At 43.0% G+C, this 19,463-nt stretch overlaps 1 protein-coding gene across 2 annotated transcripts in view; it reads left to right on the forward strand.

Moving 5' to 3' along the window:
• Positions 1 to 271: 271 nt before the first annotated feature.
• The window catches only part of LOC112229044 (calcium/calmodulin-dependent protein kinase type II subunit alpha), an 86,381-nt gene continuing 67,189 nt past the window's right edge, over positions 272 to 19,463 (forward strand). The window contains exons 1-2 of one of the 2 annotated variants that reach the window (XM_042309326.1): positions 272 to 1,250; positions 5,646 to 5,740. In XM_042309326.1, the coding sequence (XP_042165260.1) occupies positions 1,189 to 1,250; positions 5,646 to 5,740 (157 nt within the window). In that variant the 5' untranslated portion in view covers positions 272 to 1,188. The remainder of the gene's footprint in view (positions 1,251 to 5,645; positions 5,741 to 19,463) is intronic. The other variant, XM_042309325.1, reaches the window with a different exon arrangement.

The following is a 19,463-nucleotide window of genomic DNA, read 5'->3' on the forward strand; positions in this document are numbered from 1 at the left end:
CCTGGGCCGGGTCATCTGCTGGAGTTAGAGGAGGGGACTAGGGTGGAACCTTGTTGTTGTATCCCCCCCCCCCAGGGTTCTGTTTAGCTGGAATGTCAGCATTTTCAAGTTTAGCAGACACTCTTATCCAGAGTGATTTTTCATACTGGTCACACATGGGAGTTGAATCCACAACCCTGGCATTGCAAGCATCATGCTCTACCATCTGAGCCACTGGATGGAAGAGGGTGGGGGGGGGGGCTGGGCAGTGATGGAATCATATTGAATCTCCCAACCGTGTCAGAGGGCGACTGTGTATATCACCAACGAGGAATGACCTAGTCAAGTTTTTTGTTTTTAATCTGTTCCCTATGGGGGTCTGCAGGTTCACAGTGGCCTTAATGCGTTAGTGGCGTGAAGGAATCATCAATGACAAATGCAGTACTTAAGGTATCTTCCTCATGGATAATTATATTCCTTTCTTCTATATGTGACATGGTTTGCACTAGACTAGTGTCTGGTCACTTGGCCATGGTGTGTAATACATTAACCTGTAGTGTTGTCGAACATTCCTCTATCCTGTCTTATCCTCATTCATTGTTGGGTCATAGCGTTTCTTCCAAGCTTTGCCATTATTTTCATGATTGTACACCAGGGGGATATATATTCAAGCTGAAGCAATAGAAAGACACATTATTCCATAATAAAGTTCATTATTGATATCTTAATATCTTTGGGGCTTGACTAGGTACGTTGGTGGATTGAAATGGCTGTATATGGAATTGTGGACTGCGTTAATATTACAGTTTGGTAAGTATTTGTGTGTATGCACATGTGTTTATATGTGTTTGTGCTCATTTATGTCCTTTTCCATATGTGTGCGCTGTTTGAACACCAGCATGTGTAGCTGCCTCCTCTCCTGCCTGTCTGTCTGTGAAGTGTGCACTTGGAGAGGATGGGGATGCAGTTGCCATGACAATGGGGCTGTGTATTCAGGAGTGCAGGCAGAGCTGCGATTGGAGGAACCAAGCGAAGCGGGCGGGTGAAATGCTGGAGCAAACCTGTCAGCCAGCATCCCCCATTCACTTCCACTCGGTAGATCAGGAAGGTGATAGAGACGCTTGGCTCTCATCAAGGCTTCCAACCATCTTCCACAAAACATTTGACTAAAGGCAAGGACCACCTGAAACCCACCACCTCAGATCCAGCATGGCCACCATTACCTGCACCCGCTTCACTGAGGAATTCCAGATGTTTGAGGAACTGGGCAAGTAAGTTCCACTGGAGATTTTACCTTTTTTTTTACTAATCCAAAGTGGTATTTGGAATTGCATTTCTGGCCTGTGTGACAATGAAAGATGACCCCTGTTCAGTTTGAGTCAGAGGCATATGTTTACAGCCAGTGAGGGAGGCAGGGTTGATTATATCTGGTGGCAGAAATCAATGACATTAGACTTCTGAGGAATCCCTTTATGGTAGGAGAGGGGAAAGGTCTTTTTAGCTGATGAAATGTCATTTTTATGTGAGAAGGGGAGAGAAAGAATAAAAAGAATGGTGAAGAGATTAAATAGAGGAGTGAGAGAGAGAGAGTGGCTTGGTGCTGAGAGTTTAAGAGGGAACAGGTGGCAGTGGCAAGTCAGGGAGAAAGGTCTCACTTCTGATGGAGCAATGTGAAACGAGAGACATTTCCCGCCTGAGAATTATTTCAGAACTCTTGACAAATTCAATTTTCCTGAATGGAGTGCGTCTGGAGAGAGGAGCATCATCAATCAGAAGACAAAAAACGTAGGTAGCTAACTGTTATCACAGGAAGCTGGATGATGTCACTGAGTGTCTTATTGGAAATTCAGTGGAATGAGGCGAGAAGATGAGACTTTAATATTTTATATCGGTGCTCAGTGGTTCACTTTCATCCTCTACTGGTAACACACGAAACACACATTCTCCTTCTTTCCCATTATCTGCTGCTACGAGACGGCGCAATAATGTCGATCGTCTGATAAGTTCTCAAAGATTTCACAGAACTCAAAGAACTTTGAATTGTTCACTACCAATCGAGATAGAAAAGAGGACACATTGAAGTTGTTTATTCTCTGTGTATTGTGTTAATAAAATATCATGTTATTTGTCACATGCGTTTAATACAACAGGTGTAGACCTTACCCTGAAATGCTTACTTACAAGCCCTTAGCCAACAATGTAGTTTTAAGAAAATAAAGCTAAGAAAATATTTACTAAGTAAAACTAAAGTTTAAACATTTTTATTTAAAAAAGTAACACAATAAAATAACAATAATGAGGCTATATATAGAGGGTACCGGTACCGAGTCAATGTGCGTGGGTACAGGTTAGTGAAGATAATTTGTACATGTAGGTAAGGGTAAAGTGACTATGCATAGATAATAAATGAGGGGTAGTTCACTATTTCAGATAGTCCTTAGGTATAGGTGTTTGTGTTTGAGATTTTAAATTGTCCTGGATTGTAATGCTTGATGGTGCTACTTGAAATGCTTGATGGTGCTATATGAAATGCTTTATGGTGCTATATGAAATGATTGATGGTGCTATATGAAATGCTTGATGGTGCTATATGAAATGCTTGATGGTGCTATATGAAATGCTTGATGTGCCCCTTGTGTTTAAAGCATTGTAATGTGCTCAACCATCTGAGAGTTGTGACACATCTACAGAAAGGGTCCCCACCCACACTGCTACTCCCCCCCCCTCTCTCTCTCTCTTCTCTCTCTCTCTCTCTCTCCCTTTCTCTCCTTCTCTCTCTCGCTATCGCTTGCTCGCTAGCACGCACGCATGCACACACACACACACACACACACACACACACACACACACACACACACACACACACACACACACACACACTCACAGGCAGCCAAAGATGCTTACATAATTTCATTTGGGGGTGGCAATCCAATAGTTTGACATGGACATATTTCATAATACATACAGTACTATATATACACTACTGTTCAAAAGTTTGGGGTCACTTAGAAACGTCATTGTTTTTGAAAGAAAAGCACATTTTCTGGCCATTAAAATAACATCAAATTGATCAGAAATACAGTGTAGACATTGTTAATGTTGTAAATGACTATTGTAGCTGGAAACAGCAGATTTTTAATATAATATCTACATAGGCGTACAGAGGCCCATTATGAGCAACCATCCCTCCTGTGTTCCAATGGAACGTTGTGTTAGCTAATCCAAGTTTATCATTTTAAAAGGCTAATTGATCATTAGAAAACCATTTTGCAATTATGTTAGCACAGCTGAAAACTGTTGTTCTGATTAAAGAAGCAATACAACTGGCCTTCTTTAGACTAGTTGAGTATCTAGAACATCAGCATTTGTGGGTTCAAATACAGGCTCAAAATGGCCAGAAACAAAGAATTTCTTCTGAAACTCATCATTCTTGTTCTGAGAAATGAAAGCTATTCCATGCAAGAAATGGCAAAGAAACTGAAGATCTTGTACAATGCTGTGTACTACTCCCTTCACATAACAGCGCAAACTGGCTCTAACCAGAATAGAAAGAGGAGTGGGAGGCCCTGGTGCACAACTGAGCGAGAGGACAAGTACATTAGAGGGTCTAGTTTGAGAAACAGATGCCTCACAAGTCCTCAACTGGCAGCTTCATAAAATAGTTCCCGCAAAACACCAGTCTCAACGTCAACAGTGAAGAGGCGACTCCGGGCTGCTGGCCTTCTAGGCAGAGTTGCAAAGAAAAAGCCACATCTCAGACTGGCCAATAAAAAGAAAAGATTAATATGGGCAAAAGAACACAGACACTGGACAGAGGAAGATTGGGAAAAAAGTGTTATGGACAAACAAATCTAAGTTTGAGGTGTTCGGCTCACAAAGAAGAACATTTGTGAGACGCAGAAAAAAAATGTAAAGATACTGGAGGAGTGCTTGGCACCATCTGTCAAGCATGGTGGAGGCAATGTGATGGTCTGGGGGTGCTTTAGTGGTGGTAAAGTGAGAGATTTGTTCAGGATAAATTGGATCTTGAAGAAGGAAGGCTATTACTCCATTTTGCAACGCCATGCCATACCCTGTGGACGGCGCTTAATTGGAGCCAATTTCCTCCTACAACAGGACAATGACCCAAAGCACAGCTCCAAACTATGCAATAACTGTTTAGGCAAGAAGCAGTCTGCTGGTATTCAGTCTATAATGGAGTGGCCAGCACAGTCACCGGATCTCAACTCTATTGAGCTGTTGTGGGAGCAGCTTGACCGTATGGTACGTAAGAAGTGCCCATCAAGCCAGTCCAACTTGTGGGAGGTGCTTCAGGAAGCATGGGGTGTAATCTCTTCAGATTACCTCAAAAAATTGACCACTAGAATGCCAAAGGTCTGCAAGGCTGTAATTGCTGCAAATGGAGGATTCTTTGGTGAAAGCAAAGTTTAAAGGACACAATTATTATTTCAATCAAAAAATCATTATTTATGACCTTGTCAACGTCTTGACTATATTTCCTATTCATTTTGCTACTAATTTCAGGTATGTTTTCATGGAAAACAAAGACATTTCTAACTGACATCAAACTTTTGAACGGTAGTGTGTATATATATATTTTTGTTAACGCTAAACTCTCACAGGTTGGTGAGCACACATCGATGTCTGATGAATTAGCTGACATTTTGACATCATGAATGTAATGTGAGTGCAATTTTCCGGATCAGAACAGATCTGAACAATGAAAGTGGCAACTATGATTACGGCAGTGAATGATCTACGGCCGTGTCCCTTCTGTTTCCGACCTACCCTGGCCTTTTTCCTGATGTGTACTGACAGTAGTACTGAGGAAATAAACAATGTTACAGTGGCCAGGGTGAAGCCCTGTCTCAATCTGGATCCATTACGGTAGGCAGCACACAATCAAGTTCATGTGTCGTTTCGAGACTCACAAGCAATTCCTAACACAGTAACTCAATTAACCAATCCTTCCAGAGCAGAGGCACAGGATTACCATGAGGAAGTGCTGCTGAGAGAAAGAGAGATGATGCTATCTGTTTCATCTGGTTTGGGCAGAATGAACTGTCTTGTCTGCCCCCACAGCCGATCCACAGGGCTCCTTTGATCTACTTGCTGTTTCCATAAGGCCACTTGAGCTACGCACACAGAAGGAAAAGGCCACAATGGTTGAATAAAAGAGACGGCAGATTAGGTTTGGTTTGGAACAGAAGCTTGGGATAGCACTGACCTTGTGTCTCTGTCTTCAGTTTGAAAGGTGGTGGCGTCTCAGTCATGGGGATTGCGTGTTCTTAAACTCCAACCTGATCTGTCTGGGATCGTCGGCCAATGCCTGATTTTGTTGCAATCGTGCTATTGTACAACTCAAAAGTGTTTCGTGCCTACTGGCAAGATGCCGGTTCAAATATCAACCACAGTATTTGTCAGATTTTCCTAAAAGAATGCCCACAGTGCAATTGTCAGAGGATGTATTTTTCCGGTCAGACTGTGAATGAGTGCTATAGCCTCGGTCTGCATTTAGCTGGCAGTTTAACTTTGACCATGAAACGAATGAGATATTAGCCAATTTAGGTGCGAAAACATTACATTCAAATGAATTGGAAAAGGAAATTAATATTCACCATAACTGTGTGGTTCAATATGCATTTTTGTCTCCTGCTTTTTCCCAGGGGAGCTTTTTCTGTGGTGCGTAGATGCGTCAAGGTCCTCTCGGGGCAAGAGTATGCTGCTAAGATCATCAACACCAAGAAGCTCTCTGCCAGGGGTGAGTCTTTCTTATCACACTCCACCTCCCTAAATATGTATTAACAGTCCTTTAACAGGCGATTGTTGCATTGTTGGGTTTTCAGTTGGCAAGAAAGGCATTTCATTGTACTTGTGCATGTGACATTAAAACTTGACACTTGAAACTCATTTCATCCTCAGTTTTGCCAGAATCCTTTGTTGGGTACTGACTGACCTGGAAAACGCTGCTGGCTCACATTTCTAAAATGGTTTGAACTGGCTGGATATCTGACTGTGGGTTTTTCACAGTTTGATTGGCACATTCATATTTCAGTCTCCCCCCTTCAGTCCCCCCCCCCCTCTAGTCCTAAAGAAGGCAGCCCTACTTATGATCATCTGTTCAATGAATGATAGTTGTAACATTATCCAATGGGACTTAAACTACTGTTTTTGATGAGTTTCGTCTGTGATCCTATGCTTGACAGCAGGTTTGGAGTAAAATACTTCTCCCTAGACATCAAATTGATATGGCCTTTACTCTTAGTATTGCTGGTCCGTTGAAATGAATAACCTTAAAAATAGTTGAGACAAACAAGTAGCAGTGAGTTCATAATAGTTCATAATGGTTCATAATGGTTCGTAATAGTTCATAATAGTTCACAATAGTTCATAATAGTTAATAATGGTTCATAATGGTTCATAATAGTTCATAATAGTTCATAATAGTTCATAATGGTTCATAATGGTTCATAATGGTTCATAATGGTTCATAATAGTTAATAATAGTTAATAATAGTTAATAATGGTTCGTAATAGTTCATAAGAGTTAATAATGGTTCATAATGGTTCATAATAGTTAATAATAGTTAATAATAGTTCATAATGGTTCATAATAGTTAATAATAGTTCATAATAGTTCATAATGGTTCATAATGGTTCGTAATAGTTCATAATAGTTCATAATGGTTCATAATGGTTCGTAATAGTTAATAACAGTTAATAATGGTTCATAATGGTTCATAATAGTTAATCATAGTTAATAATAGTTCATAATGGTTCATAATGGTTCGTAATAGTTCATAATAGTTCATAATGGTTCATAATGGTTCGTAATAGTTCATAATAGTTCATAATGGTTCATAATGGTTCGTAATAGTTAATAATAGTTCATAATGGTTCATAATAGTTCATAATAGTTAATAATGGCTATTAATGGTTCATAATAGTTCATAATAGTTCATAATGGTTCATAATGGTTCGTAATAGTTCATAATGGTTCATAATGGTTCGTAATAGTTAATAATAGTTCATAATAGTTCATAATAGTTAATAATGGTTCATAATGGTTCATAATGGTTCATACTGGTTTGTAATAGTTAATAATAGTTCATAGTGGTTCATAATAGTTAATAATAGTTAATAATAGTTAATAATGGTTCATAATGGTTCATAATGGTTCATAATGGTTCATAATAGTTCATAATAGTTAATAATAGTTAATAATGGTTCGTAATAGTTCATAATAGTTCATAATGGTTCATAATGGTTCGTAATAGTTAATAATAGTTCATAATAGTTCACAATAGTTCATAATAGTTAATAATGGTTCATAATGGTTCATAATAGTTAATAATGGTCAGTGGCACCAAGGTGCCTTAAAGCTGGAATCCTTAATGATGAAACTGCCACGTCTGTTTGGGGTATTACAACAACAAAACAGTTACTGCAAAATACTTCTCCGTAGACATCAAATTGATATGGCCTTTACTCTTAGTATTGCTGGTCCGTTGAAATGAATAACCTTAAAAATAGTTGAGACAAACAAGTAGCAGTGAGTTCATAATAGTTCATAATGGTTCATAATGGTTCGTAATAGTTCATAATAGTTCATAATAGTTAATAATGGTTCATAATGGTTCATAATAGTTAATAATAGTTCATAATAGTTAATAATGGTTCATAATGGTTCATAATGGTTCATAATGGTTCATAATAGTTAATAATAGTTAATAATAGTTAATAATGGTTCGTAATAGTTCATAAGAGTTAATAATGGTTCATAATGGTTCATAATAGTTAATAATAGTTAATAATAGTTCATAATGGTTCATAATAGTTAATAATAGTTCATAATAGTTCATAATGGTTCATAATGGTTCGTAATAGTTCATAATGGTTCATAATGGTTCGTAATAGTTCATAATAGTTCATAATGGTTCATAATGGTTCGTAATAGTTCATAATAGTTCATAATGGTTCATAATGGTTCGTAATAGTTAATAACAGTTAATAATGGTTCATAATGGTTCATAATAGTTAATCATAGTTAATAATAGTTCATAATGGTTCATAATGGTTCGTAATAGTTCATAATAGTTCATAATGGTTCATAATGGTTCGTAATAGTTCATAATAGTTCATAATGGTTCATAATGGTTCGTAATAGTTAATAATAGTTCATAATGGTTCATAATAGTTAATAATAGTTAATAATGGCTATTAATGGCTCATAATAGTTCATAATAGTTCATAATGGTTCATAATGGTTCGTAATAGTTCATAATGGTTCATAATGGTTCGTAATAGTTAATAATAGTTCATAATAGTTCATAATAGTTAATAATGGTTCATAATGGTTCATAATGGTTCATACTGGTTTGTAATAGTTAATAATAGTTCATAATGGTTCATAATAGTTAATAATAGTTAATAATAGTTAATAATGGTTCATAATGGTTCATAATGGTTCATAATGGTTCATAATAGTTCATAATAGTTAATAATAGTTAATAATGGTTCGTAATAGTTAATAATAGTTAATAATAGTTCACAATAGTTCATAATAGTTAATAATGGTTCATAATGGTTCATAATAGTTAATAATAGTTCATAATAGTTCATAATAGTTCATAATAGTTAATAATGGTTCATAATGGTTCATAATAGTTAATAATGGTCAGTGGCACCAAGGTGCCTTAAAGCTGGAATCCTTAATAATGAAACTGCCACGTCTGTTTGGGGTATTACAACAACAAAACAGTTACTGCAAACAATCAACACTGTTTTCTTCCCGATGACATCATTGCACGTGCGATAGAACAGCAGAATATGTCCTGCGCTTTTTGTGTGACCAAACTGCTTGACGCTCCTCACCTCTGTTTTGTCTAACTAAACAATAACAATAACAAAGTGGCTGAGGGAGGACAGTGGTTCTGTTTCCCCTAAGCGCGGATTCCGCCTTTAACGTTAATTAACAGGCTAGCATAAACCAAGGCATTCTGAGGGACCACACAGCAGCCAAAGTATTCTTCTTTTCATTAAAAAATAATAATCATCTGATTTCCGGGTGCTGTTGAGATGAAAAACCTATTCTGTGTCTAAAATGGCATCCTATTCACTACTTTTGACCAGGGCCCATAGGGCCCTATACAGGAAATAGGATGCCATTTAGGATGCAGCCCTACTGTCTGGTAGGAGTGTGGGAGGAACCAGAATGCCCCACGGGTACGCTAGTTATCAGCAACTCACACCTCCTACACAATGTTTATTTGAAAAACGGTTCATCAACGTATGTACCTCATCACATAAAACAGTCAAAAAAATCAATGACATATCTTGTATAAAAACTATCGATAATGTTCACATGCATGGCACACACGCCACACGCACTCACTCAAGTCAAAGGAATCCACCCTAACTCATTCGAGACCTATCATGTCTCCTTGGGAAACACTGTAAGGCAGTCAGAAAGTGGACGTCCACTTGCATTCATTTTGCGTTGGGCTGAGCTGAATTGGCCTTCAGGGGTTGAGCCTGAGTGGCAGCAGCAGTTGAGTGGTGCCATTCGATTGAAACATGTAGACATCTCTGCTACAAGGAGACTGCGAAAGAGAGAGTGTGTGTGTGAGAGAGAGAGAGACAGAGACAGAGACAGAGACAGAGACAGAGACAGAGACAGAGACAGAGAGAGACAGAGACAGAGACAGAGCGAAAGAGAGAGTGTGTGTGAGAGAGAGAGACAGAGACAGAGACAGAGACAGAGCGAAAGAGAGAGTGTGTGAGAGAGAGAGAGACAGAGACAGAGACAGAGACAGAGACAGAGACAGAGACAGAGACAGAGAGAGAGACAGAGACAGAGACAGAGCGAAAGAGAGAGTGTGTGTGAGAGAGAGAGAGAGACAGAGACAGAGACAGAGACAGAGCGAAAGAGAGAGTATGTGTGAGAGAGAGAGAGAGACAGAGACAGAGACAGAGACAGAGCGAAAGAGAGAGTATGTGTGAGAGAGAGAGAGAGTATGTGTGAGCGAAAGAGAGAGTATGCAGGAATTCCTTTATGCAAATTTAACAGTTGCATAATCTTACTGCCGCCTATAGTCTTTTGACCTGGTGAGCCGGTATTTGGGTTTATACTTACAGTAGCTACAGCATAACATTAGCACTAATGAGGGAAATCCATGGAGGTGGTAGTAGACTTACGTTGTCAAGCGCCATATAGTGGGCCTTGGCTGTTAGGCTGCTCAATCAATTCAAAGGCGGTATTGTGTGAAATACATTTGAGATTTGGGTGAATCTCCTTTTTACGAGCATGTTACAGAGTGGTGGAGTGCAGGGAGCATGGCTCCTCATTCAACTAACCCATGTAGCTGCACTGTATCACTGAGCTGCTGGCGGGCAGACAGGTGGAGAAAGTGCGCTGAACCGGAGGAGTGCACCAGAGAAAGAGACAAAACACAAGCAGAGCTATTCATAAAATATTTCCTCTCCCCCTCTCTGTCGGCCTATTGAGAGAGAGAGAGAGAGAATGAGAGAGAGAGAGAGAGAGAGAAAGAGAGAGAATGAGAGACAGAGAGAGAGAGAGAGAGAGAGAAAGAGAGAGAGAGAGAGAGAGAGAGAGACAGAGACAGAGAGAGAGAGAGAGAGAGAAAGAGAGAGAGAGAAAGAGAGAGAGAGAAAGAGAGAGAGAAAGAGAGAGAGAGAGAGAGAGAGAGAGAGAGGTGTCTTGTATTAACCGGATGGAGGATATTCTAGCCTGAGGTAACTTCTTACTTCTGAGAATGTAATGAACAATAAATAGGCGATGGAAATTTCCTCCACTTTGCGTCTATCTCTTCACTTAGATCTGTACTGTACCTACAGTTCTATGTGATATATTTCACTTTGCATCACGACATTTCATTGTCTATGAGTTTAAAAAAATGTTTTTACTTGAAAACAAAACATATAAAAATCTACACTGTTTACATTGCTAACAGCCAGATGAAATTCAAACATCTTGGCCATGTATTGTAAACTGTTTAATCTTCATTTGGGTATTTAATGGTCAGATTAACAGAGGAATGTGCTTGTTTTTCATAAGTGTATTTCTGTATTTTTTTGTGTTTCCTATGCTCCACCTTGATCGAATTATTTATGTCTCTAACTTTTGATGTCTAATTGCTGCTGAGCTCCCTTGCAAAAGAGACTTCGGTATCAGTGGGACTCCAAGCTAAAATGAAAATGACCATCCAAATAGAAAAAATACCTAATCATCGTCAGGATTCCTGAACAGATCACGGCAGCAAGCCCTGAACTCTTGTGACCCCGGCCAAAACATAAAGTCAGCCCTGAACTCTTGTGACCCCGGCCAAAACATAAAGTCAGCCCTGAACTCTTGTGACCCCGGCCAAAACATAAAGTCAGCCCTGAACTCTTGTGACCCCGGCCAAAACATAAAGTCAGCCCTGAACTCTTGTGACCCCGGCCAAAACATAAAGTCAGCCCTGAACTCTTGTGACCCCGGCCAAAACATAAAGTCAGCCCTGAACTCTTGTGACCCCGCCAAAACATAAAGTCAGCCCTGAACTCTTGTGACCCCGGCCAAAACATAAAGTCAGCCCTGAACTCTTGTGACCGCGGCCAAAACATAAAGTCAGCCCTGAACTCGTGACCCCGGCCAAAACATAAAGTCAGCCCTGAACTCTTGTGACCCCGGCCAAAACATAAAGTCAGCCTTGAACTCTTGTGAACCCGGCCAAAACATAAAGTCAATTCAGAGTTGACAAGGTCATCATCAGTTAGAGAGAAGTGACTGTGTAGCACAGCCACGCACACCCACTCACTGCCTGTGTGTCGACACACAGGACACTGTTGCCTGAGGAGGCAATGAAGCTTCAGCGGCTCCTTTGTATGGCAGCAACTCTCATCTGAAGTCGTTAGGCTGTGCCAGACTGGCAGGGAATGGAAGCACAGCCACGATGACAAGTGCAATCTCCCCTAAACATCCTGACAGGCCCAGGTTCACTCCTCTCATACAGGGGGCAAGCGCCGATCCAGTTTTAATTAGCTAGCTACAATATAAGCAGAATCGGCTGGTTTGAGCGTGTTATTGGGTCCTCATCCCCTGGTTAACGATTGATTCTAACAAAGACAGCTTCCTTGGCCCCCTCACCTCAGCTGTGAAGCCCACTGCCTTACAGTGGCGGTCAGTTTTTTGAGCATGGCCTTATTTCAATTACAGCATGTTGGATGACTGTCATTCATATTCTGTTCATCCAGTTCAATCTAACAGCGATAGATTTAGGCTGCTACATGATACTCCATTTTCCCTGTACCCATCATGAGGTTGCTGCAACCTAGCCTATGAATGACAGTTTACAACGGAGGTGCACACAGGTTGAGAGACAAATTTGAGGTGACAGACAGTGACATACGGACAGACAGTGACATTCAATACCGCCTTGCACACTCTTGCCTCCATCTAGCTGATATAGGGTGTAATCATTAGTCCAACAGTTGTAAATGAGAGTTTATATTGGACAAAATCAGGTATGTTTATCCCCGTTTTTCTTACGTTTAAGAAACGTTTTCAACAGAATCAGCGGAATGAATACACAGTTCATTTTCATAGCAACCACGTTGTATCCCTTCATGCATCTATGCACCTTCCTCCTCTCACCTTTTCCCTTCACTCGTGGACTTCAATGTATGTGACCAGGCAAAAAAATCACTCCAAGCCAAACTGCTACATACAGTCTACATCGTTGTCACCATATTTACTAACGTAACATCATAGTCAGCATAGCTAATAGAACTAACGCGTTAGTAAACCCGCTACAATCATGGAGTAACGTTACAGTGTACAGTCAGTAAGCAGTTACATCGGTGGGCCCCAGTGGCAATAAATTAGTAAATCCAAAAACTTACCTTGACAGGGAAGAGTTCCAGTGTTGTGTTAGAAAGTCACAGATAGCTAGCTAACATAGTATCTCTCTGTTTGAGCAGGGTGTTTGCTAGCTAAGTAACATTAAGTGAAACTGAAAGTGAAAATAAAATTACAATCTCTCTCTCTCTGTCTATTTCTCTCTTGCTTCTCCTTCATTTTGGAAGATATTAAATTGTTCTAAACTGTTCAACTACTGTCTTTGTCTCTCTTTGAGTCAACTACTCACCACATGTTATGCACTGCAGTGCTAGCTAGCTGTAGCTTATGCTTTCAGTACTAGATTCATTCTCTGACCCTTTGATTGGGTGGACAACATGTCAGTTCATGCTGCAAGAGCTCTGATAGGTTGGAGGACGTCTTCCGGAAGTTTAAGTCTAAGTCTGTGTAAGTCTATGGAAAGGGGTGAGAACCATGAGCCTCCTAGGTTTTCTATTGAAGTCAATGTACCCAGAGGAGGACGGAAGCTAGCTGTCCTTCAGCTACACCATGGTGCTACCCTACAGAGTGCTGTTGAGGCTAATGTAGACCTTCTTTACAAAATAATGTGTTTTAATAAATTATTTGGTGACGTGATTATATTTAGTATAGTTTTATCTAAAAAGGATAACTATTTAAGTTTTACAATTTACATTTTTATGAAATTCACTGAGGACGATGGTCCTCCCCTTCCTTCTCTGAGGAGCCTCCATTGCTGCCTTACTCTACCTCACCATGTCCCACCTCTGTACTCAGTCTGGTCCCGTAACATAGTAAAATGTAAATCCGGGACACTCAAATTAGTACAGTATGATATGTTATGTTTGGTATGTTAAATAAGACAGAAGGTTACTTAAGACAACAATTAAAGTAGGGTGGTTGGTCAGGTTGGATGTGTATGCGTATAAGGCAAATAGCAACCTTAAAAGGTTGCATGTTTGAATCTCATATGGACAACTTTAGCATTTTAGCTGATTAGCAACTTTGAAACTACTTACTACTTTTTAGCTAATTTGCAAGTAAATTATAATGTTTGACAAGCCTTCCCCAAACCCTTTATCCTAAACTTAACCCTAAACTTAACCCTAAAACTTAACCCTAAACCCCTAACCCTAACCCCTAGCATAGCTAACATTAGCATGAGCCACCTAGCCACCTAGAAGTCGTAACATATCATATATTTTGCAAATTCGCTACATATTGTACCAATTGTAATTCATAACATATCATACAAAATGAATGATGGACATCCACAAATTAATACATATATAGTACCAGTCAAAAGTTTGGACACACCTACTTATTCATGTCACGAATCCCGCTTCCTGAGTCTGTTTTTTGCCTGTGTTCTGTCCTGGAGTGTTTTTTCCGGCATCCTGGAACGCACCCTGTCTGGTTGCCGGGCAATGTAGCCAGTTGGGAGTTCTGATTACCCGCACCTGTATCCCATCAGCTATCTGCACACCTGGTCCTGATCATCATCTCTCCTCTTCATAAGCCCGGACCTGACATCCATTCCCTGCCGGATCGTTAGCCATGAACAGTATGTTGTGCCATAGTATCAGCCTCAAGTTGGATAGAATTTGTTTTGTTGTTTTTTACGTATTGCTTGCCTTAAACTTACCTCCATTTGTTCTGTCTTCAGTTACTCACCCGGATCATTTACCCCATTCCCGCCTGGTCGTCGGAGGATTCCGCTTCCCCATTGGATCCACCTATTTACTCCCATCAACTCACCACCGCTGCCCGCTACGCCACCTGGATATATCTACCCATTCACATTCACTTGTAAATAAATACTCACCTTCTTCCTACTCTCCTTGTCCTGGTCTGCTTCTGGGTTCGATTTTGAAGAAACGTGACAGAACGATCCGGCAAAGGATGAACCCAGCGGACCTGGATTCCGTTTGCCATGCCATTACCCAGCAGGGGAAGACATTGGGACAACACAAGACAGCGCTACAGGAGATAGCGGGTGCAATCCAGAACTTATATGCTAGCTTGACACAAATCCAGGATCAGCTCAGGTTGCTGGCGATTCATTCACCACCTGTTTCACCCATCTCACCTGCCGTGTCTGATGCGGTTTCCTTCCGTGAACCCAAGGTACCGACGCCTGATAAATATGAAGGGGATTTGGGAAGATGCCGTTCGTTTCTTATGCAGTGTGGGTTAGTGTTTGATCTGCAGCCCCCTTCTTACGCCACTGACAAGGCTAGGATAGCCTTTGTTATTGAACTGCTGAGTGGAAGAGCTCTGGAATGGGCTTCAGCCGTTTGGGAACGACAGGAGACCTGCATGGCTTCATACCAGGAATTCACGGGAGAGATGAGAAGGCTTTTTGACCATCCAGTCCGAGGTAAGGACGCAGCTAAACGTTTGTTCACTCTTCGCCAAGGAGCTCGCAGTGTGGCAGACTTTATGATCGAGTTCAGGACATTGTCTGTGGAGAGTGGTTGGAATGAGGAGTCACTACAAGCGGCTTTTTACCAGGGGTTGTCGGAGCAACTCAAGGACGAGCTAATATCCTATCCAGAGCCTAGTGACCTAGACAGCTTGGTCACTTTATCTATTCGGGTAGATAATAGAGTCCGAGAGAGAAGGAGGGAGAAGCAGTGGGGCCCATCCAATCAATCAGCAACTCGGTTACCATTCGGTTCAGGAAGTGAACCAGAACGTATTGATCGTTATTCCCCACACGGGATTAGTGGAGGGGTCTTGCCACCAGATCCTGAACCAATGCAAGTGGGGCGACACGGGCTAACTAAGGAGGAGTGCCAACGTAGACGTGAGACCAACAGCTGTCTCTACTGTGGTAGCTCAGGACGTTACATCTCCGCTTGTCCACAGCGCTCGTTAAACTGCCCGGCTCGCTAGTTTTGGGAGGAATTTTAGCGAGCCAGTTTCAACCTCTCAAGAATCCTGTCAGACCCCGTTTTCCTGCGACCCTTATGAATAAGGATCAGAGCTTAGAGATGAACGCTTTTATCGATTCAGGTGCCGATGGCAGCTTTATTGATGCCGACTTGGTGGAACAGCTGGGGCTTTCCAAGGAGCAATTGCCGGAAGCCATTGAAGCAACCACTCTGAACGGCAGTAGTCTGGCACGGATCACTATGAGGACTGAACCGGTTAAGATGTTGTTGTCGGGGAATCATTCAGAGTTTATCTCCTTCTTCATTCTGTCCTCGCCCCATGTTCCTCTGGTTCTTGGTTACCCCTGGCTGAAGGAACACAATCCCTCGTTTGATTGGGTGACAGGTAAGGTAACTAGTTGGAGCATTGATTGTCATGCTAACTGTCTTAGGACTGCCTGTTCTCCTGCCGTTTCCAGTCAGGTCAGTGACTCTGCTCCTCCTGATTTGTCCCTGGTTCCAGAAACATATCACGAGTTGGGTGAAGTATTCAGTAAACAGAAGGCTCAGTCCCTTCCTCCCCACCGACCTTATGACTGTGCGATTAATCTGTTTCCTGGAGCCGCCTTTCCCAAGGGACGGTTATACAGTATCTCTCGACCTGAACGTGAGGCCTTGGAGACCTACATCAAGGAGTCTCTAGCTGCAAGTCTCATTCGGCCCTCGTCATCACCTCTGGGAGCAGGATTTTTTTGTGAGCAAGAAGGATGGCTCTCTTCGACCGTGTATTGATTATCGGGGTTTGAATGATATTACGGTCAAGAACAAGTACCCCCTGCCCTTGATGAGCTCGGCTTTCGATTCTTTACAGGGTGCTACAGTTTTTACGAAGCTTGATTTACGTAATGCTTATCATTTGGCTCGGATCAAAGAGGGGGACGAGTGGTTGACTGGGTTCAATACTCCGATGGGACATTTCGAGTACCAGGTGATGCCGTTTGGACTGACCAACGCTCCTGCTGTGTTCCAAAGTATGGTGAATGACGTTCTGAGAGATATGATTGGTATTTTTGTGTTCGTTTACCTGGATGATATCCTCATCTTCTCGAAGGAGCTTTCTAGCCACGTTCAGCATGTCAAGCAGGTCCTGTAGCGGTTATTGGAGAACCGTCTGTTCGTGAAGGCTGAGAAGTGCGATTTTCACGCCCACACGACGTCCTTCCTCGGGTACATCATCTCCAGGGGAGAGATCAAGATGGACCAAGAGAAGGTTCGGGCGGTTCGGGATTGGGTCCAGCCCGGTACGAGATTGCAGCTCCAGAGATTCCTGGGGTTTGCGAATTTTTATCGGAGGTTTATCCGTGATTACAGCCGGGTGGCCGCCCCTTTAACTGTACTGACGTCTTGCACCAGAAGGTGCAAGACGTCAGAAGCATTTCTAGATTTGAAGAGCCGATTCACCAACGCCCCGATTCTCTCTCAACCTGACACTTCCCGTCAGTTCGTTGTGGAGGTGGATGCGTCTGTGGGGGTGGGCGCCATCCTGTCCCAGCGTAGCTCCACTGACGGTAAACTCCATCCCTGCGCCTTCTACTCTTGTCGTCTTTCTCCAGCTGAAAGAAACTACGATGTGGGTAACCGGGAGCTTCTCGCTGTGAAGCTTGCCTTGGAGGAGTGGCGTCACTGGTTGGAGGGAGCGGAGCAACAGTTTGTGGTCTGGACTGAGCACAAGAATCTGGCTTACGTGCAATCGGCCAAACGTCTCAACGCCAGTCAGGCCCGGTGGGCTTTGTTTTTTGGACGCTTCAATTTTTCCCTGACGTTCCGACCTGGGTCGAAGAACGGGAAGGCAGACGCCCTGTCCCAGATGTTCTCCAAGACAGAGGAGAGTGGGGCCAAGACTGAGACGATTCTTCCCCAGAACGTTGTCGTGGGAGCCGTTACATGGAGGATTGAGGAGGTGATGGCGGCTCTTCGGACACAGCCCGGGCCCGATAACGGTCCACCCGGTCGGTTGTTCGTGCCTGAGTCGGTTCGTTCTGCTGTCCTTCAGTGGTCCCACAACAGCAAGATAGCTTGTCACCCTGGTGTTGCTCGGACTATGGCGTTACTGTGCAGACGATTTTGGTGGCCTGCCATGGGAGAAGATAGCCGGAGGTTTGTTGCCGCTTGTCCTGTTTGTGCGCAGAATAAGAGTACCAATCGGGCCAGCTCTGGGCTTCTTCACCCCCTACCTATTCCCTGGCGACCTTGGTCGCATCTGGCCCTGGATTTTGTCACGGGGTTGCCCTCTTCTGTTGGTAACACGGTTATTCTGACCATTGTGGATAGATTCAGCAAGTTTGCCCACTTTGTTCCCCTCTCCAAGCTGCCTTCTGCCACCGAGACGTCCGAGATCCTGGTTAGGGAGGTGTTCAGGGTCCACGGGTTGCCCTGTGACATTGTTTCTGACCGTGGTCCTCAGTTTACCTCTGCTGTCTGGAAATCCTTCTGTTTGGCCATTGGAGCTACAGTCAGTCTCACATCTGGATTTCACCCCCAATCTAATGGTCAGGCAGAGAGAGCCAACCAGAAGATGGAGTCCACGCTGCACTGTCTTGTTTCCTCTGATCCCACCTCTTGGTCCTCTCAATTACCCTGGGTCGAGTATGCTCATAATACTCTCCCTTCATCTGCCACTGGGATGTCTCCCTTCCAGTGCCTGTATGGTTACCAACCTCCCTTGTTTCCTTCTCAGGAGCGGGATCTCTCGGTTCCTTCTGTCCAGACCCACATTCGTCGTTGCCACCGCACCTGGCATCGGGCCAGGAAGGCCCTCAAGGTTTCTGACCGGTATCAGATCCAGGCGAATCGTCGCCGTATTCCTGCCCCCGCTTATACCGTTGGAGATAGAGTTTGGTTGGCTACACGGGATCTTCCTCTACGGACTGAGTCGAGGAAACTGTCACCGAAGTTCATTGGTCCGTTTGTAGTGGAGAGGATCATTAATCCTGTTGTGGTCCGACTCAAGTTGCCTGCTACACTAAGAGTACATCCCACCTTTCATGTCTCCTGCCTCAAGCCGGTTCTCCTCAGTCCTCTGTTGCCCCCTCCTCCTCGTCCTCCTCCTCCTCGGATGATCGGAGGTGGTCCTGTCTACACGGTGCGCCGCATCATGGACTCCAGACGGCGGGGTCGAGGGTTCCAGTATTTAGTGGATTGGGAAGGATATGGTCCTGAGGAGAGGAGTTGGATTCCTCGGCGTCAGATCCTTGACGATGACCTGCTTCGTGACTTTTACCACCTCCACCCTGGCGCTCCGGGTAGTCCGCCCGGTGGCGTTCGTCGGAGGGGGGGTACTGTCACGAATCCCGTTTCCTGAGTCTGTTTTTTGCCTGTGTTCTGTCCTGGAGTGTTTTTTCTGGCGTCCTGGAACGCACCCTGTCTGGTTGCCGGGCAATGTAGCCAGTTGGGAGTTCTGATTACCCGCACCTGTATCCCATCAGCTATCTGCACACCTGGTCCTGATCATCATCTCTCTTCTTCATAAGCCCGGACCTGACATCCATTCCCTGCCGGATCGTTAGCCATGAACAGTATGTTGTGCCATAGTATCAGCCTCAAGTTGGATAGAATTTGTTTTGTTGTTTTTTACGTATTGCTTGCCTTAAACTTACCTCCATTTGTTCTGTCTTCAGTTACTCACCCGGATCATTTACCCCATTCCCGCCTGGTCGTCGGAGGATTCCGCT

The sequence above is a fragment of the Oncorhynchus tshawytscha genome, linkage group LG30 (genome assembly GCF_018296145.1).
Source record: "Oncorhynchus tshawytscha isolate Ot180627B linkage group LG30, Otsh_v2.0, whole genome shotgun sequence".
Lineage (NCBI taxonomy): Eukaryota > Metazoa > Chordata > Actinopteri > Salmoniformes > Salmonidae > Oncorhynchus > Oncorhynchus tshawytscha.